The 26,383-nt window shown below is 42.5% G+C and overlaps 1 protein-coding gene across 10 annotated transcripts in view; it reads left to right on the top strand.

The window, feature by feature from the left end:
- Positions 1-26,383, top strand: part of ASAP1 (ArfGAP with SH3 domain, ankyrin repeat and PH domain 1) — a 344,878-nt gene that overhangs the window by 175,690 nt on the left and 142,805 nt on the right. For all 10 annotated transcript variants that reach the window (XM_032415481.1, XM_032415484.1, XM_032415490.1 and 7 more), the window contains one exon: positions 18,601-18,673. In XM_032415481.1, the coding sequence (XP_032271372.1) occupies positions 18,601-18,673 (73 nt within the window). The remainder of the gene's footprint in view (positions 1-18,600; positions 18,674-26,383) is intronic.

The raw sequence follows: 26,383 nt of genomic DNA, 5'->3' as shown, positions 1-26,383 counted from the left end.
ATTTACAAAAGATAATTATGCAAGCCATATAAAATAAACTCAGGCAAGTTGAATTTAGACTGTGAGCCACCCATTTGGTTTCTCTGATCTAAATTACACCAGATTTTCTGGAATATTATGATCCAAGTCTGTGTTACCCAAAGTGTATTGTGTGGAGAACTGGTTCTGAGACGTTAGTAGGCACTTCTAAAAAAGGATGGAGGTGGGAAGTATGCTTTTGAGGCCAAATAAGTTTGGGAAATACTTTGTTAAACAAAGTTTAAATTTAAAAAAAAAAATTTTTTTTTTAAACAGGAATCTCATAGTATTTTAATGTATTAATTCTCTGTGAATTTTCAAAGGGTGGATAGTGGGGAGCATTTCCCAAACTTACTGACCACAGATACTTTTTGTCTCATAGCATTAATTAGGCTAATTGGGCTCAGATTTCAGGAAATTCTAAGTGACGAGTCCTCAGATTTAAGGATATTCTAAATATGCAAAAGCCCTAGAACCACCCTGTGCTTGACCATTCTTCTGTCAGATGAAAGCTCCCGGAAGGAAGTACCAGGTCACCAAGTCCTCCAGAGTTGTGCCACACTCTACGGAGTTCGCCCAAAACTGGGTTTGACAAGTGGGCCTTGTCATTGGAGAATGGGAGAGCTGTTTGTTCACTTTTGAGAAGTGGAGTCATTGGGAGTCGGGTATCTAGATCGCAACCTGTCACCGGACACTGTGCTAGGTGGACCACAGCGGCTAGAAAGTATTTAAGGGCAGGGAGAGCTTCCCTTGAGGGTGTCCATGATAGTTACCAAGAAGTGTCCACTAAACATGTGACTGTACTAAAGAATCAGCATGGACATTTGGGAAACAGCTGAGAGTTTATAAAACCATCGATCGTAAGCTGGGATGCTTTCTCAGAGCCCTTAGTGCTGCAGCTCCGTTTTTTAATTTTGATATTTGACACGGAAACCACTTTTCAACAAATCATTCACAGGAAATTTGCCCCTTCCTTTACGATATAGCTCAGTCCACAAAATGTCATTTAATAAAAGCTTTTAGATGTATTTACCAAGAAGACTTTGAATTTTCTTTATCATTCTTACTTTCAAGTTATATATATATTTTTAATATTTTCTGAAATTTTCAACATGCTTCACTTCTAGGTGAATACATTTTTGCCTTGGTGAACTTATCCCCAAATACCATATTACAGGGAAGCATTCATGCTTAAAAACATTGTCCAGCTACCTAATAAATGTGATTGAGATAATTCATCACGATCCCTGAGGTCAGGAATCATCTCTGTATTTCCTGACTCTGGGACATTGTTCCCACTGGATATTTGTCAGATCAGTGAATTCAGAGTGTAGATTGAGGGTTTTTTTTTTTTTTTTCCCAAATATTCAGTAGATGCATCCCCATTTCAATTAAGTTTGGTATACCAAAGTCTGAATGCATGCTGGTGATCATTTACATTACAAAAGGACTCGTTGTGATAAAATAACAACACAACTTGATACCAATTGAAGACTCTCTGAAATGTTAATGTGCATCTTGGAGGAAATAAGATTTAATTTCAAAGGCTTGATTTATAGAAAACTACTTCGGTTCTTGTCAACAGGAAGATTTACCTTTATGGAAACAATACCCAGTAGAGCATAATATTCATCTGTGCTTCAGAGCAAACGCTCACGTGAGCCTCATGCCTGTTTTCCTCAAGTAATATTTAATCAATAGGTCCCAGGTCTCTGAGCATTCCTCTGCTAATGACATTCTGTCTGAATGGGCTTCCTGAGGAAGCTTTATTTGAAAGGGTGCACGTTAAGGACCAGCTATTGTGTGTGGTGTGGGGGTGTTATGGTGGGGGGAGGTGGTCTGTGTTAGCCATCGCTCCCTTTTAAGATGCCTACACATCGAGTTAACCACTATGCTAAATTGCACTCAATGGTAATTTGCAAGAGGATTATTAGTTAGATCTTTGTGATGTTTCTGGTATGTGACAGCTTTTTAGGAGTCAAAGACTTAAGACCTTTTGTCAGTGTTGTGACTTACTGGTGTGTGAATTTATTAATACAGTAAGAGATTATCATTAGTGCCTGCTGGTACTTCATAATCATGTTTAAAAACACACAACTGAAAGTTACTCTTATTAAAAGAAACTTCATTATTTGACGACCATGCTGACAAGTAGGTCTTAAAAATAAATACCTTTATTTATGAAAGTAAAAAAAAAACTGGCTATTCACTTTCAGCCATCAGAATCGTATGGGAGACAAAGGACATACGTATCAGGGTGATCGAAGGCGTGCAGCCACCATAGTGGTAATGCTGTATGCCCATGCAGAAAAAATAAGCGAAAATGTTTGCAGCATAATATGAAGTGAAAAAAGCAGAATATAAACTGCATGTAAAAGTGTGTTTACATATAGTAAACATGAACTGAGTTATCCATGAACAAGGTTGGGAAGCCAAGAAAAAAGAAAATAGTGTTTTAGAGTTGTGGAGTCAAGTGAAATGTATAATGTTTATTTCTGATTTGTTCAGTGTTATCTTCAATGACAAAACCAAAATTTTCTGAAATATTTTGTTTTTTGCCGGTAAAGTGTGTATCCTATGTGCCTTGCGGTAGGAAACAGCAGACTTGGGAGAAATATCTGTTTTTATTTGCTTTTAGCAATATAATATCTTTAAGGTCATGGAACATCTGTGAACAGCATCCTTTTTTAAAATTAAATTTTGATGTGGGAGACTTGAGTTTTAAAACAGCATTTATTACCCGGGGGGTGGGCTTAGGAAGAGTCACCTAGTCTCTCGGAGTCTTCATTTCCTCAGAAAGGAAAGATTGTGATAATACTTGGGCAGTTGGGGGAAAGCAGATGCAAAATAGTAAAAATGACAGGAAAATATAAGGTATTGCTCTATTTTAGAACAATGTGAATGCCCTTGATGCCATCTGTTCTAAGTGAGCATCATTAGATTGGTTGCTGCTACTTAAGGAAAACCCGTTGACATCTCTGGCAGTGTCCTCTGCACACTGGACAGTGGAATCGCCTTCTCTGTATACAGACAGCAAACCGCCCCCGAGCTGCATTCTGGGCAAGTCTTACTCCACATTTCCCACAACACAGTTCTTACTTAAGAGAAGTAAAATCTAGCGTTCATTAACAGAGCCGTGGTTTCTAAACTTTGGGCGCCTCCATTGCAAAACCTTTTCGTGCATGCATTCCGTGTGCCCATACATCTACACACATACATTATACATACTCTTCCGTGCTAATAATGTATAATTGTATATGACCTAAAACAATACAAATACGATTTCCAATATTTTTCTTCCCACATCACAGTGAAAAATCTTGTGTGCCTTCTCGGGAGATCACTGATCTAAAGAGCTCATCTGAGTGGAAGGTTTTATATCTGCAATCTCCCTGTTCTTTTCCTTCTATAGTAGCACCACCAGCCATGTAAAAATTGTCCTTGCTAATTATATGTCTCGTGGGAGCCTGAGAAAAAATAAATCAGAGTACTGTCTCTGCAAATTCTAGCTAACATTTGTTGAGGGCTTCCTCTCTGCTAAGCACCACTCTGAGCACTTCATTTACACAGATCACCTCACTTAATCCACTTAACTCTGTCAGATGGGTTACTGATGAAGAAACTGAGCCACAGCTCGGTTAAGGAACGGGCCCAGGTTGCATAGTTAGTGGTGGGGCTGGGATGTGACCCCAGGCAGTCTGGCACCCATTCTTTGCTCTTAATCACCATGTTTAAATTCCAGCATCTAGTCAGCTTTTACGTGACTCTCCATTTTAGATAAAATTGTGTGACTCGGCCTAAATGACTCGAAGCCATCAGCAGCTAGTTTTGAATCACCGGGTCAGGACCCAGACATACGGTTGAGTAGGGCACTGTAGAATTTCAGAACTGGTAGGAGGTTAAAAGGCTCTCACTAGCTCCGTGGTTCCTATAATCTGTTTGCCAACAAAGACTCCTATTCTGTTCCGAGGTAGGATCCCGATAAATTCTAAGGATCCTGAGAAGATGTGACTCAGGAAATGCCTTTCTGGTCTAGGTTTTAATTCTTTTAAGGAACTCTTATTATGTTATAACATGGAAATGGTGTTTGCATGACTATTTTTTGGTCTTTAAATACCTTGTTGTACCTATAATTATTATTTTCCCAAGAATGGAGCTGAAATTGCTTCAAGATGAAAGCATGGTGCTTGTGGGTGGGTGCGCTACTCCGAACTTCAGAACTACAGCAGAAATTAGAGGTTCACAGGGTAATTGCTGTGATTATAGTTTTCTTTTTGGCCCCAGACGGGAGCTCTGGAAACACAATATTCTACTAATTTTTTAAATGTACAGTTGCAAGGCAACACGGAAATTACTGAGAGTATGTAATGTTTCTCCCTCATTTTCTATGAAAGTTAACATCTTACTGGGTCTTTTGCAATTGCTTAGGAAAAAACAGGCATTTAATGTATTACAAGACACTGTTAAAAGACTTAAAAAAAATTTAAGTACTAAGTCAATCCTGTAATACTGTATAAGGAAAAGAAAAAAAAAATTCCTAATTGTAACAGTCCTAGGTAGCCACAGCTTTGAAACACCCCTGGGTACCCCTCTAAACTTTACATTTCTAGAAAATTCATATCTTTGTAATACATGTCATTTTACATTCTGAATAGTGGTACCGCATAGTATTTGCACACAGCACATAATAGGTGCTTAATAACTGGCAGTCCTTTCTTTATCCTAATTGTTGCTTATTTTATGTTTTAGTGGCCATACAATAAGCCCTCCAATTTGTTTCATATCTTACTTTGCCATTTCGCTGTTGTCAGATACAGGTTATTTGTAGCCTTTTGTACTGTAAAACCTGGTGACATGTTCTGTGGGGTCTCCTTTTTGTTTATTATTGAGGGAGTAGTGGTAGTTTGGATAGAAAGGATCAAGAGTGGGATTACTTGTCAAATATAAGAGCAGCTTTGTGACTTGCAGTAGTTTCTCCTTTAGATCAATTGTGACTATTTCTCTGAAGCTTCTTCATTATTTTTATCACTTTTCCTACTTGTTATAGCTCTGTAAGGATAAAGGGACACTTCAGTATTGTTTTACTTGCAATTTAAAAATCATTAGTGTTCTTGAAATTATTTGCATATATTTACTATTTTCAATTTCTTGTGTCCTCTTTTGTCCTCCTATTCTTCTAGCTCTCTACAGCAGCAAAATAAGAATTCCACATACTAATTATATGTTACAGATGTCAGCTTTGTTCCCTTTTTTGTTGTAATTATTTTTCCCTCTTAGTTCATCTTGGTTTTGTTAAAAATTGATGGTAGTTATTTGTCTTCTTCCTGATAGTATCTGTTGTCTACGTTGGAAAATCATCAGGCCTCTTTAACTGCTACACATAGTATATTGTTTGAGATTTAATTTTGTTAGATTTTTTTGAGAGATAGAGCGTGCATATTCGAGCCGTGGGGCAGAGGGAGAGAGAAAATCTTAATCAGGCTCCAGGCCCAGTGTAGAGCCCAACATGGGGCTCGATCTCGTGACCCTGAGATCATGACTTGAGCTGAAATCAAGAGTCAGACACTTAACCGACTGAGCCACCCAGGCGCCCCAAACTTTGTTAGATTTTTTTTTTAATAGAGTTTCCTATATTGATGTCCCAATAAACATTGTTCTGTAGGTGTCCAAAAAAAAAAAAAGATATTCTGATTTTAATTATTAAATTATTTTAATTGAGAATTGCTGGGTTGTAAAGCTAATAAGCAAGTTTCTTTAAAATACCCCGGTCTTTGATATTCTGTTGTGCATTGGTTATCTCCAAAAAAGAGGTATATAGTTAGCACAGAGTATTTTCCAAATTTGTCACGACTTCTTTTTTCCCAAGAATACTTTCTACTGTCTCTCTAGAAACAGTTTTCTACAGATCACAGTGTTGGAAATGCCACTTTAATTTACTTTGTTTTTAACCTGATCAATTTTTTCATGAAAAACAGGCATTCATTTTTAGTAATCATATTCATGCAAATGTGTTACTGGCATTTCTTGATCTCCTCTATCAAATTAGGTCTGTCTGTCTTTGTAAAACACATTACTCAACAATGATCAGATCTGCAGCCCACAGCTCTGAGGCTTGTCTGGGAGAATACACAAGAGGTGGCTTATGGCTTATATTCCCTTGAAACTTCTGTCCTCAGAAGCTGGGCACATGGGTCTATAGAAAACTTAGCATGTGGCATACCTGGGCATGATAGCAGGTGGAATCAAATGTCTTTGAACTAGACAGATGTAGCAGAAAGAACATAGATCAAATTTAGAGTTAGACTTTACAGAGTGAAAAGCCTGGTTTTGCCATTTACTAGATTTTTGGCCCTGGACACTTGTTCTGACTTAAATCTATAAAAGGCATTAGTCATGCTTGTTTTATGTAATTGATAAGAGTCTTTGAATACCAAATTCAAGATGTACTTTTCAAAACATTTGTTGGAGGACAGGGGATACACAAAAAAGGACACAGAAATGGCTGGAATTAGAATCTGACACCAAAGCTGTGGTTTATCTTTTAATTACATCGAAATCTTAACTATATGGTCTTTCCCTGAAACCATTCACTGTTGATGCCAGTTATGTTACTTTTAAAAAATTAAAACATCTTTCACTTAAAATCTAACAAGCTAAGAGAGTTGAATAGTAATGGCCCTGGGACTTGAAAATGTTTGAGTTTCAAAGAATCAGAGCCAGAAGAGATGTGTGTGGACCGGTTTTTTACTCATCAGGAAGCTGGGAACCTGAGAGGTCTGAGGGGCAGAGTCTGATTTAGATGTCTGGTGTCCAGGGTCCTGCACCGGGTTCTCTCTCCCCACTGTGAACATCTTAGGTCTCCTAGGCACATGCAGCCCAAGGATGGGGTCAGGAAGCTGGCCTCCAATGGGGAAATGAAAGTGAATACATGTGTAGTATCTTAAAAGATTAACAGCTACCATTTGTTGGAGATAGAAATGTAAGAAAAAAGTCCTTATGATAAGTGCTTTGATAAGCACTTATGAAAAAGTCCTTATGAAAAGTCCTTATGATAAGACTAGGGGCTGAAGAGAGATTCTCAGCAGGAAGGGGATAGTGGCTCACAGAAGAGATGGTAAAACCCAATCTTTTTTTTTTTTTAAGATTTTATTTATTTATTTGACACAGAGAGACACAGCGAGAGAGGGAACACAAGCAGGGGGAGTGGGAGAGGGAGAAGCAGACTCCCCGCAAAGTAGGGAGCCCGATGCGGGGCTTGATCCCAGGACCCTGGGATCATGACCTGAGCTGAAGGCAGTCGCTTAATGACTGAGCCACCCAGGCACCCCGGTAAAACCCAATCTTAAGGTTGAGTGTGAGTTTGCAAGATTGTTAAGATGACAAAAGACAGAAGTATTCTTGAGAAAGGAGAGAATTGTAGCCACTGGACTTGGAATAGACACCCAGAATTCAAGCGCCATTAATTTGGAGTGCTAGGAATTATAAAGCGAGCAGTGAGAAGACAAATGGAGGCTGCGGCAGTAGCGTGGTGTAAGGTGGGGAAGGGCATTGTGTGCAGGTCTGTGCTTTATTCTAGGTTCCAAGGCGAGAGTGACGCCATCAGATTTCTGTTTTAGAAAGGCTGCTCTGGCATCCTGGTGGATGAGGGTGGGGTCATTCAGAAACCATTCAGGGATCTGGCTGGGGCATGACCACATCCAACTGTAAGGAAGGAGCCTTTGGGATGGGTTCAGGAACTGCTGCAGAGATGGAACTGGTGGGATTCCATGGCTTGCTGGATGTAGAGGATTAGGCAAGGGGGATGTGACCTGGAGTCTAGCATTTTGAGGTACTGAGCAGGTGTGAAACAGGGAGGAGTTAAGTATTTCTGGAGGAAGCCTTAAGTTTGGGGTGTGGTCCTAGAGGAGGAAGTGGATTGAGCCACAACAGAAGAACTTACAAGAATTTACATTAGTGAAATACTCAGCCTATTGGCTCTTCCCTTTCCAACCTTCCTTCTTTACCTTCCCTTCCCAATACAAGAGCCAGAGTCATTTTTCTGAAGGTCAGGACTAGTCACTTCGTTGTTCTAAAACTCCAGTGGCTCTCTGTCTTTAACCATTGCTCTCAGAATAAAAACCAAACTCTATGCCTTAGCTTTTCCTTCCTGCGTGATCTGGCCCCTGTCCATCTCCTTATCCTCTGTGTGGCTTTGACCACCTGGTCTCACTGGTGCTTCTAAACACCAAGCCTACCTCTTCAGAAATGTTGCTGTGTACTCAGTTTTCTGTCATCCACCTTAAAGCAGAGAACAGTCTCATTTTTGCCAGGTATCCCTGTATCTAGATGGTCCTTGACATGCAGATGGTTGTGGATGGATGGACCCAGTCTGTAGGGGTTCCTGTTCATCCCCCTCACATTCCTCAGCATGGCCTATGTACCCAAGTGACCTTTCTGTGGGCCAGAGCTGGATTAGAAATACCAGGTAGGGAAGCTATCCCTCAGATTCTTGTTTTCTATGCTGACCCCAAGGATAGATAAGTCAACCAATTTTTTCTTTTCAAAGGATTTTTCTACTTATCACTCTCACTGGTATCTTTCAATAAGTCACTGATATTTTTAAGTGCACCTAGAAGCTTTCACAAGCCCATGCGTCTCCATGTGTTGTTGTGATTAGTTATTAACATGAATCCTGTGTGCAGCACACACTCCAACAGTCAGTTTTCGTGAAAACGATGCCTGGCGTCAAGTGTGTAGATCCTAGTTAATGAAGGCCTTAGAGGCTGCTGTTTCCGGGCTACCTCTGAGGCTCGGTGGAAAGCCACTGTGTGGTTTTGACTAACACCCACAATGCCAAGCACCCCACTTAGCAGGGGGACCGACATGAAGCGGTTGACGGGCAGTTCAAGCCTGACCTGCTCTGGTGGCACAGCCCCAGCTAGCTGCAGGTTGACTTCTGCCCACTTTGCTTTTTTTCCTGTCCCCTCCTTAAAGAGCTACTTGGGTTTTTCAGCAAAGCGCTCTAGTCAGTTCCTCTTTGGCTCCTTCGCAGAGAACTCCTGGAATGGGAAGGAAAAGGGTTTTGAAGTTGCCTGGTGGCTTGATTACTGACTCCCTGGCTGATTTATTTTTTTAAAGATTTTTAAATTATTTTTAAGTAATCTCTACACCTAAGGTGGGGCTTTAATCCACAACCCCAAGATCCAAGAGTCGCATGGTCCACCGACTGAACCAGCCAGGTGCCCCCCCGGCTGATTTTTTTAAAAGTTCCTCCATCCTGTGGACCCCACTGTGTCACATTGGAAGGTTGGAGCACACGACACTTAACGAGTACAGGCTTTAGGGTCCGGAAGACCCAATTTTGAATCTTGGCTCTGTCTCTGGCCAGCTGCATGATCTAGGACCATTCTCAGCCTCAGTGTCCGTATCTGTAAAGTATGGGTAACAGAAGCCTCCTGGAAGGTTCCTGTGAGGATTAAATGAGATATTGTGTAAAGGGCGCCTGGGTGGCTCAGATGGTTAGGCGTCAGCTTTCGGCTCAGGTCATGATCCCAGGGTCCTGGGATCGAGTTCCGCATCGGGCTCCCTGCTCCTTGGGAGCCTGCTTCTCCCTCTGCCTCTGTCTCTCTCTCTGCCCCTCATGAATAAATAAAAAATCTTAAAAAAAAAAAAGATACTGTGTATAAAACATGGTCGTGATATTTTTATCATCATTATCATCAGTATGGGGGACAGCCGAGGCGGGAGTGAGCAAATACAAGAATCTGAGGACAGGGAGGGAAAGGAAGAGAAGAAGGAAACACCTGTGTGTGCTAGGTGTCATGTGAGGAAGGCACGAGTGTCGGGCAGGATGACTAACCCGACCATGGTCACACAGCCAGGAAGTGACTCGGGGTCTCCCTGGCCTCCGCGCCTGGGCTCGTAGCCATCGTGTCGTACTTCTCGGGATGGCGCCTGGCTCCGCGACCTCCAATAAACACCTGGACCTGTTGACAAGTGGTAGTTAAATGCTAGTTACCTGGTGGTAACCAGTGCCAGATGGTGTGGGGCCAGCAAGGACTCTCGGTGTTAGGGGCAGAGGAGGAGCTTCACCAAGAAAAGCAAGACTTGGCTTATCCTTAGAGGTGGGTTAGGGTCTCATCACAGAATGGATACAATGGCTGTGCTTCTTTATGACCGCCGGTCTGACCTTAAGGGTCTTGAAGGAGATCTGTGCCACTTTCTTTGTTCACATTGCTGGATCCTGACATCAGTGCAGGAGGCAGAGTGGTTTACCGAAAAAGAGTACTGAGTATGAAAATGACCAGGCCCTCCCTTGGCTCGGAGGGTAGTTGTTCCCATCAGTGGGTTGGCTTGTGGCATCTGTAGGAGGAGGGGCCGGGGCGGGGGCGGGGGAGGCAGGCCCTTCAGCCTCCTCAGCTACCTTTGCCTACATTGCATGTTGGATTTCTGTAAGGTGCAGACTCAGTGGTTTTCATCAAGGTCCTTGGCCTTCACAAAGAAAATATAACGATTTCATCGATACTTCATAGATGTGACTGACTTTTGCGAAACAGGATGCACCCTGGGGAGATTAGAAAATGAATATTTCTATATGCATCACCCGAGCAAAAACTAAGTGCCGTTGTATTTACATTAGTTAAGATGGTACTTCCTTCGAGTGATTGGAATAAACACGTAGGTTTTTAAAATAAAAGCTCATGAGAAATAAATAGTAGCATTTTGTGAGTATTGGTCTTTTCTATACACTTTTAATTCTAGATGCTTTTAATATAGAGGCAGATTCATTTGATATTTATTGAGCTCCTCCACTGGGCCTGACATAGTCCCTGCCCTAAAGGTGTTTACGCGCCTAACAGGTTATGTATGCATACCCAGGAAAGCGGACTTTTGTGAGTTACAGTTTTATGAGATACCTTCTCTTTGGATTGGAAAGTTGATAGGTTGATGGTGTTTCCATGCAGGGAATAGATCCTTAGAATCGGTCAGTAAATACTGCCAAAGGTGATACATTGAGTGTTTGCTACATACCTGAACTGTGAAGTAACTTATCAAGTGGGGCCAAGTCCTTAGTCGTTTATAGCATAGGGATCTTTAGCATCTAGGGGTCAAAGCCCACCCCGCACCACCCTTCAGCCATAGGTACAGTAGAGGACGTTAATGTTTCTGATTGAAATCTGTATGAATATCTGAATCTTAAGGACACCTTTTATAGTCTAAAACAGTGGAGATGAACAGGTTCAAACGTGGATGACAGGTCAACTTTCCATTTTTTTTTTTTTTTTAAAGATTTTATTTATTTATTTGACAGAGACAGACAGCGAGAGAGGGAACACAAGCAGGGGGAGTGGGAGAGGGAGAAGCAGGCTTCCCGTGGAGCAGGGAGCCCGATGCGGGGCTCGATCCCAGGACCCTGGGATCATGACCTGAGCCGAAGGCAGTCACTTAATGACTGAGCCACCCAGGCGCCCCCAACTTTCCATTTTTTGGCTAAGTTATGCAAATCGAATTTTATTTTAAGTTGATCATTTCCCCTTGTGTAGCAGCCTCATTCAACTCGTATTAATCTTGAAACTAACAAAGGATAACATCTTTACCGCTTCCTTTCATATATGCTGCTACCACCATCCCCCTGCCCCTGTTTGCAGATGCTCTGTGCTGTTGCTTCCTCAGTGAGCCTCATCGCAACTGCTGGTGTGGCGTAAGCTGTCACACGGGGCGGGGGGGGGGGGGGGGGGGGCTCGGTATCCCGCACCCCCACCCCTCAAGTTAATTGGGGCTGTGCTTCTGGCATTTGAGCTGAACACTGAAAGGAAAAAGAGAGAGAGAGAAGGAGCAGCCCAGGCCCCTTCAGATCTGGGGAAGAGCTTGGAGAACAGAATTTTAGTAGTTGCCAAAGCTCTGATGTGGGAACAAGCTTGGTGGGTTCAGAAGGATCACAGGTGTGGCTTACACATGAGTAGTAGAGAGTGTGGGAACAGAAGTCTGAGGGCCGCGGGGCTGGATCACATAGGGCCTTGCAGGGACCTGGATTTTATTATAAGAACAGGGACTTCATTCATCGTTCCTCGTGTGTGTGTGTGTCTTTCATTCAATGTAGCAAATTCTAACTGAGCATCTTTTATGTATAGAAAGAAACAAACATAAAAGTATTATCCTTACAGTGCTTTTAGTTGGTTGAGTAGGGGAAGAGACACAGGTACCTAAACATCTAAAATCCAAGGTAAAGAGTGAAATGATACAAGGTGTGGATAACCAGGGTAGCAAGGATTGATAGTTTTTGAATAATTGCCTTCATCAGTCTTATTAAAAGCAGTGCCGGGCTCCCCATGTACTCCAGCAGAGGGCTCGGTCATTGTCGTTTTGCATGGCATACAGCCAGGGAAGTAGAGGCAGATGCAGTATTTGGTGGGCACACTTGACAGGTGCATGGCTCAGAGTACTGTTCAGTATGGGCCAGGCACAGTTAGTAGATGAGCAAGTAAATGATGCTGTAAAAACCCAGGTTGGATGATCCTCAGAGCAAATATTTACTTGCATGGTTTTCCCGATCCCTCCTCTTTTTGGAGCTAATGGATATTTTCCATTGTCATTCTCTTCTGGCACCTTTATTCACAGTGGTCTGCATTATCACACTGGATTACTTTCTGGGCTTACTCCTGACTCACATAATTATACACTTACGCATTGTAGTGTGTGGGGCCTTACAACAGATAAATAATGAGTGCATTGATTTGGCGGTGAGCCTGTTCGAGAACTTCTATCTCTGTTTCATCCTCAGAGGCCTTATACCAATGTTAATTAGGCATCCTGCCTCTCCGGTAGCCCGAGCATTGTGCTCCCCGGTGCTCCCTCCTCCCTGCAAAGTAGCATGATCGCTCCGTAAGCTGAAGGCTGAAGCAGTCAGGTATGATCCAAAATTAGACCAAAGTAGCCTTCCCTTGCTTTCCGTAGCAATTATTCCATAGGAATTATTCCGTAGCAAAAATTCCGTAGGAATTACACGAAAGAAGAACATTTGCTTCTTGGTGATTAGGGGACAAATTACCTCTCTGAATGCAACTGAAAAGTGATAAAATGGAACACCCCCCCCCATTTTTTCCCCAAGTAAATAAAAGTTTTTTTCATTGAAGAAATCACTCTGCTAGTAGGAGTACTTGTTTCAAAGATGTTTTGCTGTCACTCCAAATGTTTCGGGAATTTCTCTTAGAAGTACCTCAGAGGTGAGGGTAATGATAGCAGTTTTTGAGCACCTGCTCAGTGCAAGGCCTTGTGCTTCCAGGTACACATGAATACAGTCAGTGCTCAGCATCCCTGGAAGGTGGGTGTGATGGCTCTCTACCTCTGCACATCTCTAAGAAATTCTGTGCTGTTTTATTGAGAGCCACTGTTTCCTTTCTTTCTAAGTATATGCGTAAGATACAGCTCCAAAGGCTAATGCTTATTTTCAAAAATCACATTTATCCAAAATAAGAATAGTTTTTCCCACTTGAGTATATTGAAAAGAAGGTGCCATAGACTTAGGAAGTAATTCTGAAATAGAATATCTTACTGAATAATAACAATAGGACTGTTGTTGCTCTTTTTTTTTTTTTTTTAAGATTTTATTTATTTATTTGACAGTGAGACCCAGCGAGAGAGGGAACACAAGCAGGGGGAGTGGGAGAGGGAGAAGCAGGCTCTCCGCTGAGCAGGGAGCCCGATGCGGGGCTCGATCCCAGGACCTGGGATCATGACCTGAGCGGAAGGCAGACACTTAACGACTGAGCCACCCAGGTGCCCCTGTTGTTGCTCATTTAACGTTAAGTATATCGTATTTCAATAAAATGTTTTTTTAAGAAAGTTGCCAGAATAACTATTTTAAGGTACAAAATTACGCTGGAATGTGTAAGTTCTGTCTCCCCTGTTAAAACCATTACTTTCAGTACCGTGTGGTCTTATCTCTTACACCTGTCTGGCTGTTCAGACATGTCACATACGCAGCCATCTAAACTTTGGCTCTTCAGGACCATTAGGGGAAGGATTTCAGAGGGCCACGTTCTCCGAGTCCAAAACTTTCATTTTGTTCAGCCAGTTTCAAGGCAAGTCTTATGTTGCATACTTTCCTGTTTTGTGGACCTGAGAGTATTGAGGAATTCATTTATTCAGGCATTTGTGATTTCATAAGCATTTTTGAGCATCTGCCATCTGCTAGGCACTAGGAATGGGAATTTAGCCATGAACAGGTTACACAGGCCCCTTCCTTCCTAGAGCTTTTGTGCAGGGAGATAAATACAATAAAAATAAACAAGTCCTAAACGGGACCATTTCGGGATGTGGTGGTGCTATGGAAAAGCCAGCATGGCGTGCCGGAGAGAGTCACCAGGCGGGCTGAGGCCGTGCGCTATTACAGGTTGACCGTGGAAGGGCACTTGGAGGAAGGGGCATTTAATCTGAGGCCTGTGTAAGAAAGCACCCATGGGAAGAGTCAGCTAGTGCAGATACCCTGAGCTGGCAGGAAGCGGGGCTGGATCCAGGTGCATCTCTGAGAATATGTGTTGTTGCACTCTTCCTGTGACCAAGGGATGCCACCTGTCCTGGAGGTGTACGAAAGGTTCCGTGTCCTACCCTGAGTGGCCTCAGACTCTTCAGGAATTTTGTGTCCTTATGTCCGGTTTGTATAATGTTTCTGAATCCCTCTGGTGGCCAGTTCTCATATACGGCCTCTGTTGGCATGGCTTCTCTCAGTCTCTCTCAGCTTGGCAACGGCCTGTGCCTTCTCTGCCCGTTCAGATGACCAGACTTGTTAGGACTGTGAAATAACAGTGAAGAGTGTCCATCTCCAGGTCGGAAGTGCTTCTCTACATTAAAGCCCCTGCTCGTTAGTAATGTAGAAAGTGCGAAGTTGCTGTCTTGCAGGATTGGGGTTAGGGAAAGTGCTGTTCTGTTATTAGAGATCAGCATGTTCTCCTGGATGCCTTTATTTGTTAGTTCATCCTCCCTCTCCCCCCCCCGCCACCCATGTACCTTTTTGAGTCGAGTTCAACTGCAGATGCATACTTAGAAATGCAGGTCCATATATTAACATTGAGAAATACAATACTTTCATAGCCCGTATTGCCTGCCCCTTTTCTCTTAGCCTTTATGTAATTTTATGCATAGGACATGGGATGTCACTGCAGGTGTGCTTGCCTGGCAGTTTGCAGCACATTTAGACATGGGTTATTCTGGAGGGGAGCCCCATCTCACTGAGCGGCAGCGTCCCCTGCTTCTCTTACACATGGGGCCTGCAGAAGGGCATTTCACTTGGCTCCTTTGTGCCAGTGGCCAGACTCTAGAGTGGAGAAAGAGAAGTGTTACCCAGACCTAACTGTGACCGTAGCTGTCAAATGCGGATGTTATTAATAACCTTTCAAAGTACGCACGTGAACTTTACACCCTGCTCGTTTATAGACGAGTTGGTAAAAATTCAACATAAATTCTGAGACTTTTCCCGAGCGGGGGGGAGAAGAAAAGGGGAAGCAGATAGCTGGTCTCATAAAATGTTACGGCTGGAATCTTCCACAAATCTGCTCATTTGGACTCATTAACTCTCTAACTGTGCAAGGACATTAAAGCCCACTCATTAATTTCTCTTTGAATAGATCCATCTTTATGTGGTCATCATTCCCCAAAGCTGAATGGATAGGTTATTTTCTTCCAGAAGCAGATCTTTTTTTTTCCTTTCTCAAAAATAATGAAGCAGTGGTAAGATCCAGGGGGATCACGGGCACATACTCCCACTACCGTGGTCGGCTCTTCTCTTCCTGGATGTGTATCACTTGGCAAGCAAGCTGTTTTACTTCTCAAAAGCCCGGGGTTTTCCGTCAGGAAAAAAAAAAAAAGGCAAGAATATGGATATAAAAAGATAAATGGTAGCTATTATTGGGATTGTTTTTTAAATGTCCTTCCCACCAAAGCAGTTCATCAAAAGAGAAACCCATTAGATTGTCTCTTAAAAGAATGCTTATTTGCACTTTATTTGCATTACTTTCTTTCCCTTGAATGCTCCTAATACCCTAAATGGCTTTTAATTTCTCAACTCAGATTTGTCTTTGAAAACAGGTGGATGGTCCCTACCCGCGTTAAGATGAGGCTCTATTTTTAGATCCAGTTCATCACAGACATCTCGGAATAATGCAGAACTGGGTAGCGGTGAGGCGGTCAAGTTGCCAGGACCTGTGTTCAGAGTCCTGCTCTGTGGTCCTGGCCAAGTTGAACCTTCTGAGCCTCTGTTTGCCTCATCTATAAAATGAATTTAATAAGAGTACTTCTGTCACAGGGTTTTTGTGAGAATTACATGAGGTGGTCTGTGTAAACCTCAGCACCCTTTATGCCCTGCTAATATTTATTAAAATGTTGTTCTCCTCCCTCTTTTCTCTAAAGTACAAATCTCAACTCCTTGAAATAACTCAAATCTTGTCTCCCGTGAAACTGCCTCATGAAACACTTGAGTGTGGCGTGCAGTGTCACGGTGTTCTGAGACGGTCGCAGACACTAACCAGATGAGCATTTTATATAGTGAGAGATACACAGTGATTTTTAGGGTATCTTCAGTTAATGGTAAGGATCCTGGTCTTCCGCTTGGAACAGTTCTGGACAATGTAAAAGCTGTGAATGGGCTTAAAGGAAAATATTAAACAGAAGTGCAGGTGGGACGTGGCTGTGACAAATGTGTGGAGGTGGAAGATAAGCAAGGGGCATGGTGGAGACCACGTCACACTTGCAGTCCGAAAACCCAGATTTCACCTCAGCATCCCGTTAGATTTGAGATCCGATAGACATTTGTGTGAGATGTGACTTTAGCCTCTTCTGGCTCTCTGACTTCGGACACCTTAATTAATCTTTCCCTCCCTCCCTCCCTCTCTACAAATATTTATGACGGTCTATCACATTTCCTTATCTTAAAAATGTAGATGCTGCTTTATGGGGTTTTCATAAAGAAGCCATGCAAAGTGAGAAGTCATTGAAAGCGTACATATCTCACCTGCTTGGTACACGTCTGCTCTGGGAAGCTTAGGCCTGGTGTAGCAGGTGTGCTGGAAGCTTTCGCTCTCGTGTTATTCGGGACTTGTGTCGCAAGTGATAGAATCCCCGCTTCAACCAGCTCGGGGCGAGAGGAACGTGCCGTCTGGTGTACTCAGTCTGCAGGAAGGTTAGCAGTGACCTTGGGTGCCGCTGGAAGGCAGGACTCCGACACCACTGCTCGGGTCTGGTGCTGTGTGTGGGTTATCATGCTGTCTGGCCAGATTGTCCCACACAGATAGAGACAGAACCCCTGGCGGGCCCCAGGCCCTCCACCCCAGAAAGGATCTGCACCTTGCGGTCCCTGTTCCCAAGGCCAGAAGACCCGTGAGGAGCCTAAGCCCAGTGTGGGTCAGGTGCCCACCCTGCCAGCCAGCGGGGTCCACAACTGGAAAGGGCAAGTGGCCAGTTGAGCCCCAGGTTGAGAGTGGCGGGAAAGACCATCTTGCAGGACAAGGGAGTGACCGTTGCCTGGTGGCAATGCATTTACCCTTTCGTCTCTTCGTGCGACCTTCAGGGGTAGGGCTTACCGTTGCTGGCCTTTGGTTTTCTCCTCTGAAGTTTTGAGGTGTCGATGATGTCATGGATGTGAGTGTACGTTGAATGGTCTTAAATTTTATGTAGATAAGTTCATTATTACTGCTGTTACTGCTCATGCCCTCCAAATCTTGACACCCCATCCAGGGGTCCCCAGTCTCTGGATCGTTGACCCTCGGGGAAGCAGAGAGGGGGTTTAAAGTTATTTTAAGAAGTTAGGTCAGTGTGCCATATGTATATCTATTTTGAATACAACCCTTTTGAAATTTGATTTCGAATTGAAATACCCCTTCTGAAAAGAGTACGTATCCTAAGTGCCCAGTCTTCACAAACAGCACAATTGTATATCCAGCCCCTGAATGAAGAATCAACAGTGACAGTCCCCTAGATCCTCCCCCAGCTTGTAGCACAAGTAGATTGATCTAGATGTGTTTATTTAACTCCATCTAAGAAATCATCTGAAAGCATTACCAGCATCATGGTAGCGTTTTCCTTGCTGTCCTTTTTCAGTAAACAGAATTTTAAAATACAACTGGCCTTATGTCATTTTTTTGTATGCTAAAAGGAATCTTCAGGTCACTCTTATTACACCCTTTTAAATGTTTTCTTCCTGGCTGAAATTACCATCAGGTAATAAGTGTTGGAACGGTTCCCGTAGTTACGTGTCATTCACGTCTTAGGCTTGCCTGCGTCCCTTCCCGGGTACCACCCTCTCCCAGTGAGAGAAGTAAGTCTTCCCCTATCTTAAGTGTCTTGTATTTTCTTCCCCATGCGGAGCTTGGGGTGATAACTGACTGACCACCATGTTGTCAGCTTCACCCAGCACTGAGCTTTGTGGGACGACTCTGCATTTACCCCCCAAACATGACTCCTCAGATCCTGGGCACTTCCAGTCTCTGAACTGGTCTACTGTTCATAAATATGTCCGCTTGCTACCTCTGTGGTGACTCAGCAAAACAAATGCCATTACGAATGATCTGCCAAGTTTTCCAACATCTTTTCCCCCCTGTTTTTCTCTTTTAGGCTCTAGACCAAGATAGAACAGCCTTGCAGAAAGTGAAGAAATCTGTAAAAGCAATATATAATTCCGGTCAAGGTAAGTACTTACCAAAGCAGACAGCATGAATTATATATAATGTCTACAGTTTTCTCTGTTATCTGTAAGATGCTATGTTTATAGGAGACTTGATACCAAAGGAAAAATAAGTAGGTCAAAGAAATTCAGCTTTTCTCTTTTTTCTCGGTTTCTTCTCAGCCTACACCGGTTACTGTTTCCAAAGTTAAACGATTAAAGAACCTGAGTTGCAGTGGGTTTTAGTATACATTTAAAAACTTGGCAGGGCTACGGGGAATTTTGTCACAAAATGGGACATGTGACATAGGCGCTATTCATCATCTCTCGTGTGGTTGGTCAGTTTGTAGCTCAGTGGCCTCAGTGAGGGACGCAAGGATCTTTCCTTCTGCCGTGTGCCTGTACACATTTGGAAATCAATATTGGTGCTGGGCGTGGGGTGAGAGAAGGGGGGAGGTTGAACTGAAACCTGGAGGGACCTGCCAACCAGAGTCTATTCTTGTGGCTGAGGGCGTGCCCGGTAACCTGTGTCACTGAATGTGTTAGCTGGGTCTGGTGACTTTGTCATCTTGGCAACAAAAGTATGTTTTCAGGGGATCAGAAGAAGTAAACCTAGTTAAGATAAACAATGGCTAACCACAAGAAAGGGTAGGTTTCATCGCCCCAGGGAAGGAGAGGGGAGGCTTGGAAATGTCAGATGAGTTTCAAGCTCTCTGACTCACGTCTTTTGTTATGATTACTGTGGTACCAGCTCACCTACCCAGAGAGAAGGTCTGAGAAATCAGTTGTCTGTGGCATAACAAACCCCCGAGGGGATGGCAGCGAGTTCAATGGAAAGGGCACAGGCTTTGAAGCTGGACCAGTGTGGGTTTGTACCCCCACCCTGCGCCTTACTAGCAAAGTAACCTTAAGCTGGTTACTTCACTTTTTTGAACCTCCGTCTTTTCTGTAAAGCAGAGATTGTGGTATTACAGTGTTGTTGAAGCGAGTTAAGGAGCTCATATCTATAAAGAGCCTATCACCTCTGGGCAGTTCAGTAAATGCCATACATTCATATTTTATATAAAATTTATATTTTATTTATATTCATACTCATAATTGTCATAAAATTTTGGAGTTGAAAGGAATGTTGAAAAAGGAAAAACTCGACCTTCAGATACTTTATGGAACTCCCCTCCTTATCAGAGGTGGGAATCAGTCTCAATAAGCTGGAAACCCAGTTGTCTCTTGTCTTCTTCAAAGCCCTTGGGCCTACATGAGAGACAATGGACTCTGAAAAACAAACTGAGGGTTCTAGAGGGGAGGGGGGTTGGGAGGATGGGTTAGCCTGGTGATGGGTATTGAGGAGGGCACGTTCTGCATGGAGCACTGGGTGTTATGCACAAACAATGAATCATGGAACACTATATCTAAAACTAATGATGTAATGTATGGGGATTAACATAACAATAAAAAAAATTTAAAAAAAAATAAATAAAACTATGGATCAAAGCCCTTGGGCCTAATTGGTAACCCATTCTGTATCCTGGTTTCTTGATACCTCTCTCTCTAATTTCTTTATATCTAAGAACACACTAACTTCTAATTAAGATATAGATAATTAGATGATTGCCTAGTTATGTAGTGATGTTTTAAATGTTTAAATATTTCAAATGTTTTAAGTCTTGGCCTAATTTATATAACTTCTACCATAGCTTCATTCTGATTTACTCCCAAAATATGGTAGTCCCTTTCTAGATATTTGCAATTTGTGGAGAGGTGGGTGGGGCATATAACTAGGAGGTAGCATGAGGGGAAGCTTCTGAGGTGCTGATATTGTTCTGTTTCTTGATTTGGGGATGATTACATAGTTAAGTCCATTTTTTGATAATTCATCAAATGCTACACTTAAGATTGATGTACTTTTTTATATGGATGCAGGTATATTATGCATCCATGAAAGTATACGTAAGATTTATATACAAATAGGTTTATTGAAGCATTGATTGTGACCATCCAGATCTGTTCTGGAAAAACAAAAAACAAATGGGGATTTTTAAAATAAACAATAATGTATCTATTTAATAGAATAAAGTAGTTTTTATGAAAAAGAAACTTAGTGTAGATCACTAACTTTATCAGTACTTGTTAAAGTAAATTACTTAACTTCCATGAATCTTAAATTGCCTCACCATAAAATGAGAAAATAGTATCTGATTTGCAGAATATCAAATGGATCAATGAAGTAATATTTAAGTCCACCTAACAAACTTCCTGCCACATCATAGGTGCTTCACACGTGGGAAAAATGACAGCTAGATCAGCGGCATGGGTTCCTTCTCTATATTAATTCAGTCTCCTGCAGATAGCACTGGACCAGCCCAATTTTCTAAAGAGCTTAATGAGCCATAATTCTGCCTCAGGAATAAGTGTCAGTTCTCCATAATGTTACGGTGTATGCTTGAGGCTCTCAGCTTTCGAGTCACAGAAGAGAGACCTGATTTGCATCAGAATGCTGCTGCCATATTTACTCTGCTAGGGGCTCCACGTAACTCCTTCCCCCCCCAGTTCCCTTGCTCAAGATGCATCCCCTCCGTGTCCTGCAGTGACCACAATCACATCATTCAGCTCCTCACACAAAGGCTCTTTTACTTGGTAGGGATGTGCTTCATCTTGTTCTTTAAAGGGCTTTCCTTGGTCACAGCTGTCTTGGCCATGGCAGAAGGGAGAGGTTGTCCCTGCACGTGCATAAGGTAGTGAGTTCAAGGAGTGTGTGTGATGAGGGAGCAGCAGAAGGCTGGCTGAAGACAAAGCACAAGCTGACACCCTGCAATCTCCCTCCACCCCCCATTCCTGGGTGGGACATGTGTGACATTCTTCCAAGAATCTCCCCAACTATCTTAATGCCTTGATAGAGGGGTGAACAACCTTACCTTGACAATGGCAAGGGCTCTGGTATCTTTAGGTCCTCTTTAGCATAGGAGAGTTCTTTTGAAACCTCCCTTTTCCTTACCTCCCCCAACCCCATAGTATATAATCAGTCACCCCCCACAACCCTCCGGTACAGCAGCTCTTTCTGCCCACGGGTCCTGTCCCCTCGCTTTAATAAAATCACCTTTTTGCACCAAAGATGTCTCAAGAATTCTTTCTTGGCCGTCGGCTTCGAACCCTAATAATGTCTTTCCTGCATCGGTGTGCGGTTTGGTTGCCTTTTCCTCCATGAGATTGTTCTCGCCTGGTGGATGGGGGCCACAGCTGGGTGAGCGTTGATCACTCCCACCCTTAGCTGGATTAGGGCTTCTCCTGTGTACTTTGCAGTAGGTCTCTACTATCCAACAGGGTAGCTTCTAGTCACATATGGCTTTTTAAATTTAAATTAATTAAAATACAGTAAGATTTAGAATTCAGGTCCCCCAGTCCCAGTATTCACATTTTGAGTGCTCAGTAGCCACATGGGACTGGCCGCTACAGTATTGGACGGCACAGACCCAGGGCATTCCCATCATCCCAGGAAATCATTTTGCTGCTCGAGAGCGTATATCCCATTGTATTGTAACTGTTGACTGGTCTCTCTGGCATTAGGCCGGCAAGTGTCAACCCTGACTTTTCATGAGAATCACCTAAAAACACTTAAAACACAAACACAGGGGTCCCTCAGGCCCACCTGCCAAGAGTTGTTTTAGAGTGAGGCCCAGGTATTGGGATTCTAATAAATGACCCCACAGGTATTATGCAGGTAAAACTGAGAACTGCTGCACCAGCCCATGACCCACTTGATGAGGGCTGTTACTCTTTTATCTTTATATATTATGTATTTGTCACCATAGTTTATTAATTCAACAAATGTTTATTGAGCAACTGTTATATGATACTGTTCTGGGGGTTGAGGATATTACACAAATCAGACAGAATCTCTACCTTCATGAATTTTACAGTTCAGTGGGAGAGATGGATGTTAGATCCCCAAACCAGAAAGGATTTTATCATTTAGACACTGGAAAGCTTCCCAGGAGGGATCTGATAGAGTCTGACAGGGTGCTCAGTGGAACACCTCTCGGAGGATGTGGTGTTCACTGGGTGTTGATTGTACTAAGCTAAGCTGAGCAAGCCTCTGAGGTAGGGCCAACATCACCCCCATTTTATAGATGGTGGGGCTGAAGCTTCAAGAGCCGGGCAAACTTCAGCAAGGTGCCACGCCTAATGGTAATGGAACTCGGCTCCAGCGTTGCTGTTAACAGCTACTCTCCACCTGTCTTCTACCTGCCATTTAGTAGGGGTTCAACAGATGTGCAGTGAATTGCTCCATGGTGGCTAGAGAGGTCCCCGAGAAGCTGTCCGTGAGTGGCTGTTCAATGTTTAATCATGTTTAATCATGACGTGAGTGAGTCACTTCAGTGTAACTTCCCAGGAGTGTAATCCCGGATGACTTTACGAGTTCCTGGAGAGAGGGACCACACTAGTTACCATGTCCATGGCTTGGAAGTGCAGGGAGAAACTCGACCTCACAGACTGCTGGGACCTGATAGGGTTTCCGCCGTTACGAACGAGTGTGGCTTGTGTGAGCAGCCCTGTGACATTTAATTCTTAAAAAATAGCTAGATGAGTAAAACAGTGGGGTTGCCGATCTTTCCATGATACATGCTCAGTGGAATCTGGGTTATTCCCGTCCCAGGGCTTTTGGCCTCATCCAGAGAAGCCACAGAGGCTGAACCCTGGTATCTGTTTCCCAGTGTTTTCATAATTTTCTTGTATTCTCACAGTGCTTAAGTGACACAAAACCCATGTGATGTTCTTTAAAGTTCTAAGAAGGATTTCTTTATTTCTGGTTTGAGATGACCAGCCAGCCTACCACCACCACCACCTACCCCACCAGATGATTTGAACATGGTTTGTATTTATTTGACAGAGAGAGCGCACAAGCAGGGGGAGTGGCAGGCAGAGGGAGAGGGAGAAGCAGGCTCCCACTGAGCAGGGAGCCCTAGGAGCAGGGAGCCCCAGGATCATGACCTGAGCCGAAGGCAGACACTTAACCCACTGAGCCACCCAGGCGCTCCTCCCCAGATGATTTGAAAGATGGTTGAGAATGGTGAAGGGTCTTACTTTTATAATGTATTTATTATGATTACACATAAGCTTTATCAGTATGAATTGGAACACAGTATAATAACAACAAATTTTATTGGAAAGACAAGTTATCTCCCCAGAAGCCCTTTAGTTTGAAAATGGCTTGGGGAATTTGTCTCTTTCTCTTACGCCCCGTTGTGTATGAGGACATTCAAAAACAAAAAACTGAGTTCTGTGAACTGCTTGATCAAGGGAAAATTTTCCAAGCTATTCAGCCTTCCCGTCTTGTTTCTAAGTTTTGAAGTGTTGATGTTATTAATCTGTGAAGTATATTGTCATTTGGAAAGTTTGCCTTGGTACGTGTGTCCCTCCCTCCCTCCTTCCTCCCCTCCCCCACTTCTCTGTTCCCCTAATGTATTTAAAATAGCTAGTAGTTTCTTGAACACTAGAGACTTTAAAATATGTTGCAGTCTTTGACACTTTTTCTTTCCAAAGGCAGAGCCTAATTCTCTTCTCCTGGAATGTGTGCCAGACTTACTACCCTCCTCTAATGAACAGAATGTGATGGAAGTGATATCATGAGATTTCCAACGCCAGTTCATAAGAGATCACTTCCACCTGGGTCTCTCCACTCCTCCATCATTTGTTCTGGAGGAAGCCAGCCACCCTCTTTGCGAGGAAACCATGAACCACCACCGTAGCGACTGCCAGCCCCAGTCATGCCTTCAGTTGCCTGCAGCCCTGCTGACATGCCGCCTCAAGCTTTGTACGAGACCCTGGCTCAGAGCAGTAGACGAGGGACTGGCATTCATAAGATTTCTGCCCTTGCAGACATGGGCGTGTGTACGCAAATCCCAGGCTCAGCAGAAGTCAGTGTGTGTCTCTTGAGAAAGAGGAGCTCGCTGCTTGTCAGTGCTGTTAAAAACACAAAGTGAAACATACCGTACTTTTATAAAATGAAAGAGGCATGTATTTCGTAGAAAGCATGGGTGCACCAAATTTGTTGTCCTGTCAATGATCTAGTTGGGTTGCATTTGTTAATCTTTTTGAACAGATGTATTATTACATCCATGTACACTTTTCCTTGGGAGTGAAGACCAAGAATATTCCTGCTACTAGGTCTTTTTCTGTGATAATTTTTTTTCACAAATCCAAATGTGGATTTTATTATTAAATAGTGGCTTCCTTAAAATTCATGCCAAGATCTATTTGGAATACATTTTAGCTTATTAGTAACACATGGTGCCCCCTAGAAACACATAACATTGTTAGTCTGAAAGTTGGGACTCTTTAAATCCTTTAATTTTAGTGAATAAAAAAAATGACAGTGGTATGTAATTTGATTGCAGGCATATGATATGGAAGCCTTATTTCCAAAATAGAGCGCGATTGTCATCATAAATAGTTCCATAACCTTTTCACATTAGGGAAAAAAGCAGTTTCCCTTTGCCTTCCTCCTTTTGGTTTAAAATTATGGAGTGAGTAGTTTTATAAGAACATTTGTGTTTTCTAAATCAAAATTAATGTGTGATGTTCGCCCCAGATTTTCATTTTGTTAATTTTATCTATTTTAAGAAATAGCTCACAGTGTGTGACGAAATCTAAGATTTTAAAGGTAAGGTGCTAAATTCATCAGTGGATAGGAAAGTGAATAGTTTTGTATCTAAGTAAGTTCATTTTAGCTCTTTTAGTTAACATTTTGTCAAATTTAAAGGTATAGTAGGAAGTGAATTGTAACCAAAATTGATAAATTAAGTTTGGTGTCTTACGGTTGTATCATGTAATGGTATTTTTAATCCTGTAGTATTCAGTGGGGAGAAAAAGTTTCCTAACTGAAATAGTTAAGAGATAAAATAGATTAGAATTTTAATAGAAAGATGTGGAAGCATAAAACGTCAAAAGGTATACAAAGAGCACCTGGTCTGTTTAGGAAATTTTATATATTTTTTGCTATTTTCCAAGTTTGCAGATTATCATCTGATTTTTGAAAATTTTTTGAATTAAAGTAAACTTGTTAGTAAAGAAATAATTTTAAGCCCTCAGAAGTAGAAGGCTTTAGATTGAAATTGTAAATACCTTTTGGTGGTGGTAGTGATTTAAGCAAAGTCTAAACAAATTACTGGGGCCTGCAAGGCATTTTGCATTTGTGGGTCCATCATTACTCCTTAGGAGGTGAAAACAAGTTGAAATAATGAGTTCCTTCAAAATGGTCAAGGAAGGAAGCTTTTTCTAAAAGGAAGTATACTTATCCAGGAGAGTATTACTCCTCAAATTGTGAAGGGATAAAATAGGGGGAATTTTTACAACTGCATTTAGAAAATTGAAGTCTCTTTCTAGAGTAATCTTGTAACTCCTAGGCTGTTTAAGAAGTTCCAATTTTCATATTCAAGCCATTGGCTGAAATACTATTACTTAAAATCAGAGGCTATCTGGGTGTGTGGGGGGAGGTGCACACACTTCATCTGCTGGCCTGGAATGAGGGCTCTCAACTTTAAAATGAGTTAATTTTTTATGATGTATGCACTCATGGGAGCATTCTTTATGAGAAATTAAGTCATTTTATTTTTTTTTTAATATTTTATTTATTTGTCAGAGAGCACGAGTGGGGGGTGGGGGGAAGCGGCAGGCAGAGGGAGAAGCAGGCTCCCCACTGAGCAAGGAGCCTGATGCCTGATGTGGGGCTTGATCCCA

The sequence above is a fragment of the Phoca vitulina genome, unplaced genomic scaffold, assembly GCF_004348235.1.
Source record: "Phoca vitulina isolate PV1807 unplaced genomic scaffold, GSC_HSeal_1.0 scaffold18, whole genome shotgun sequence".
In the NCBI taxonomy this organism is placed as follows: Eukaryota; Metazoa; Chordata; class Mammalia; order Carnivora; family Phocidae; genus Phoca; species Phoca vitulina.
This window is presented reverse-complemented; position numbering and strand designations above follow the sequence as displayed.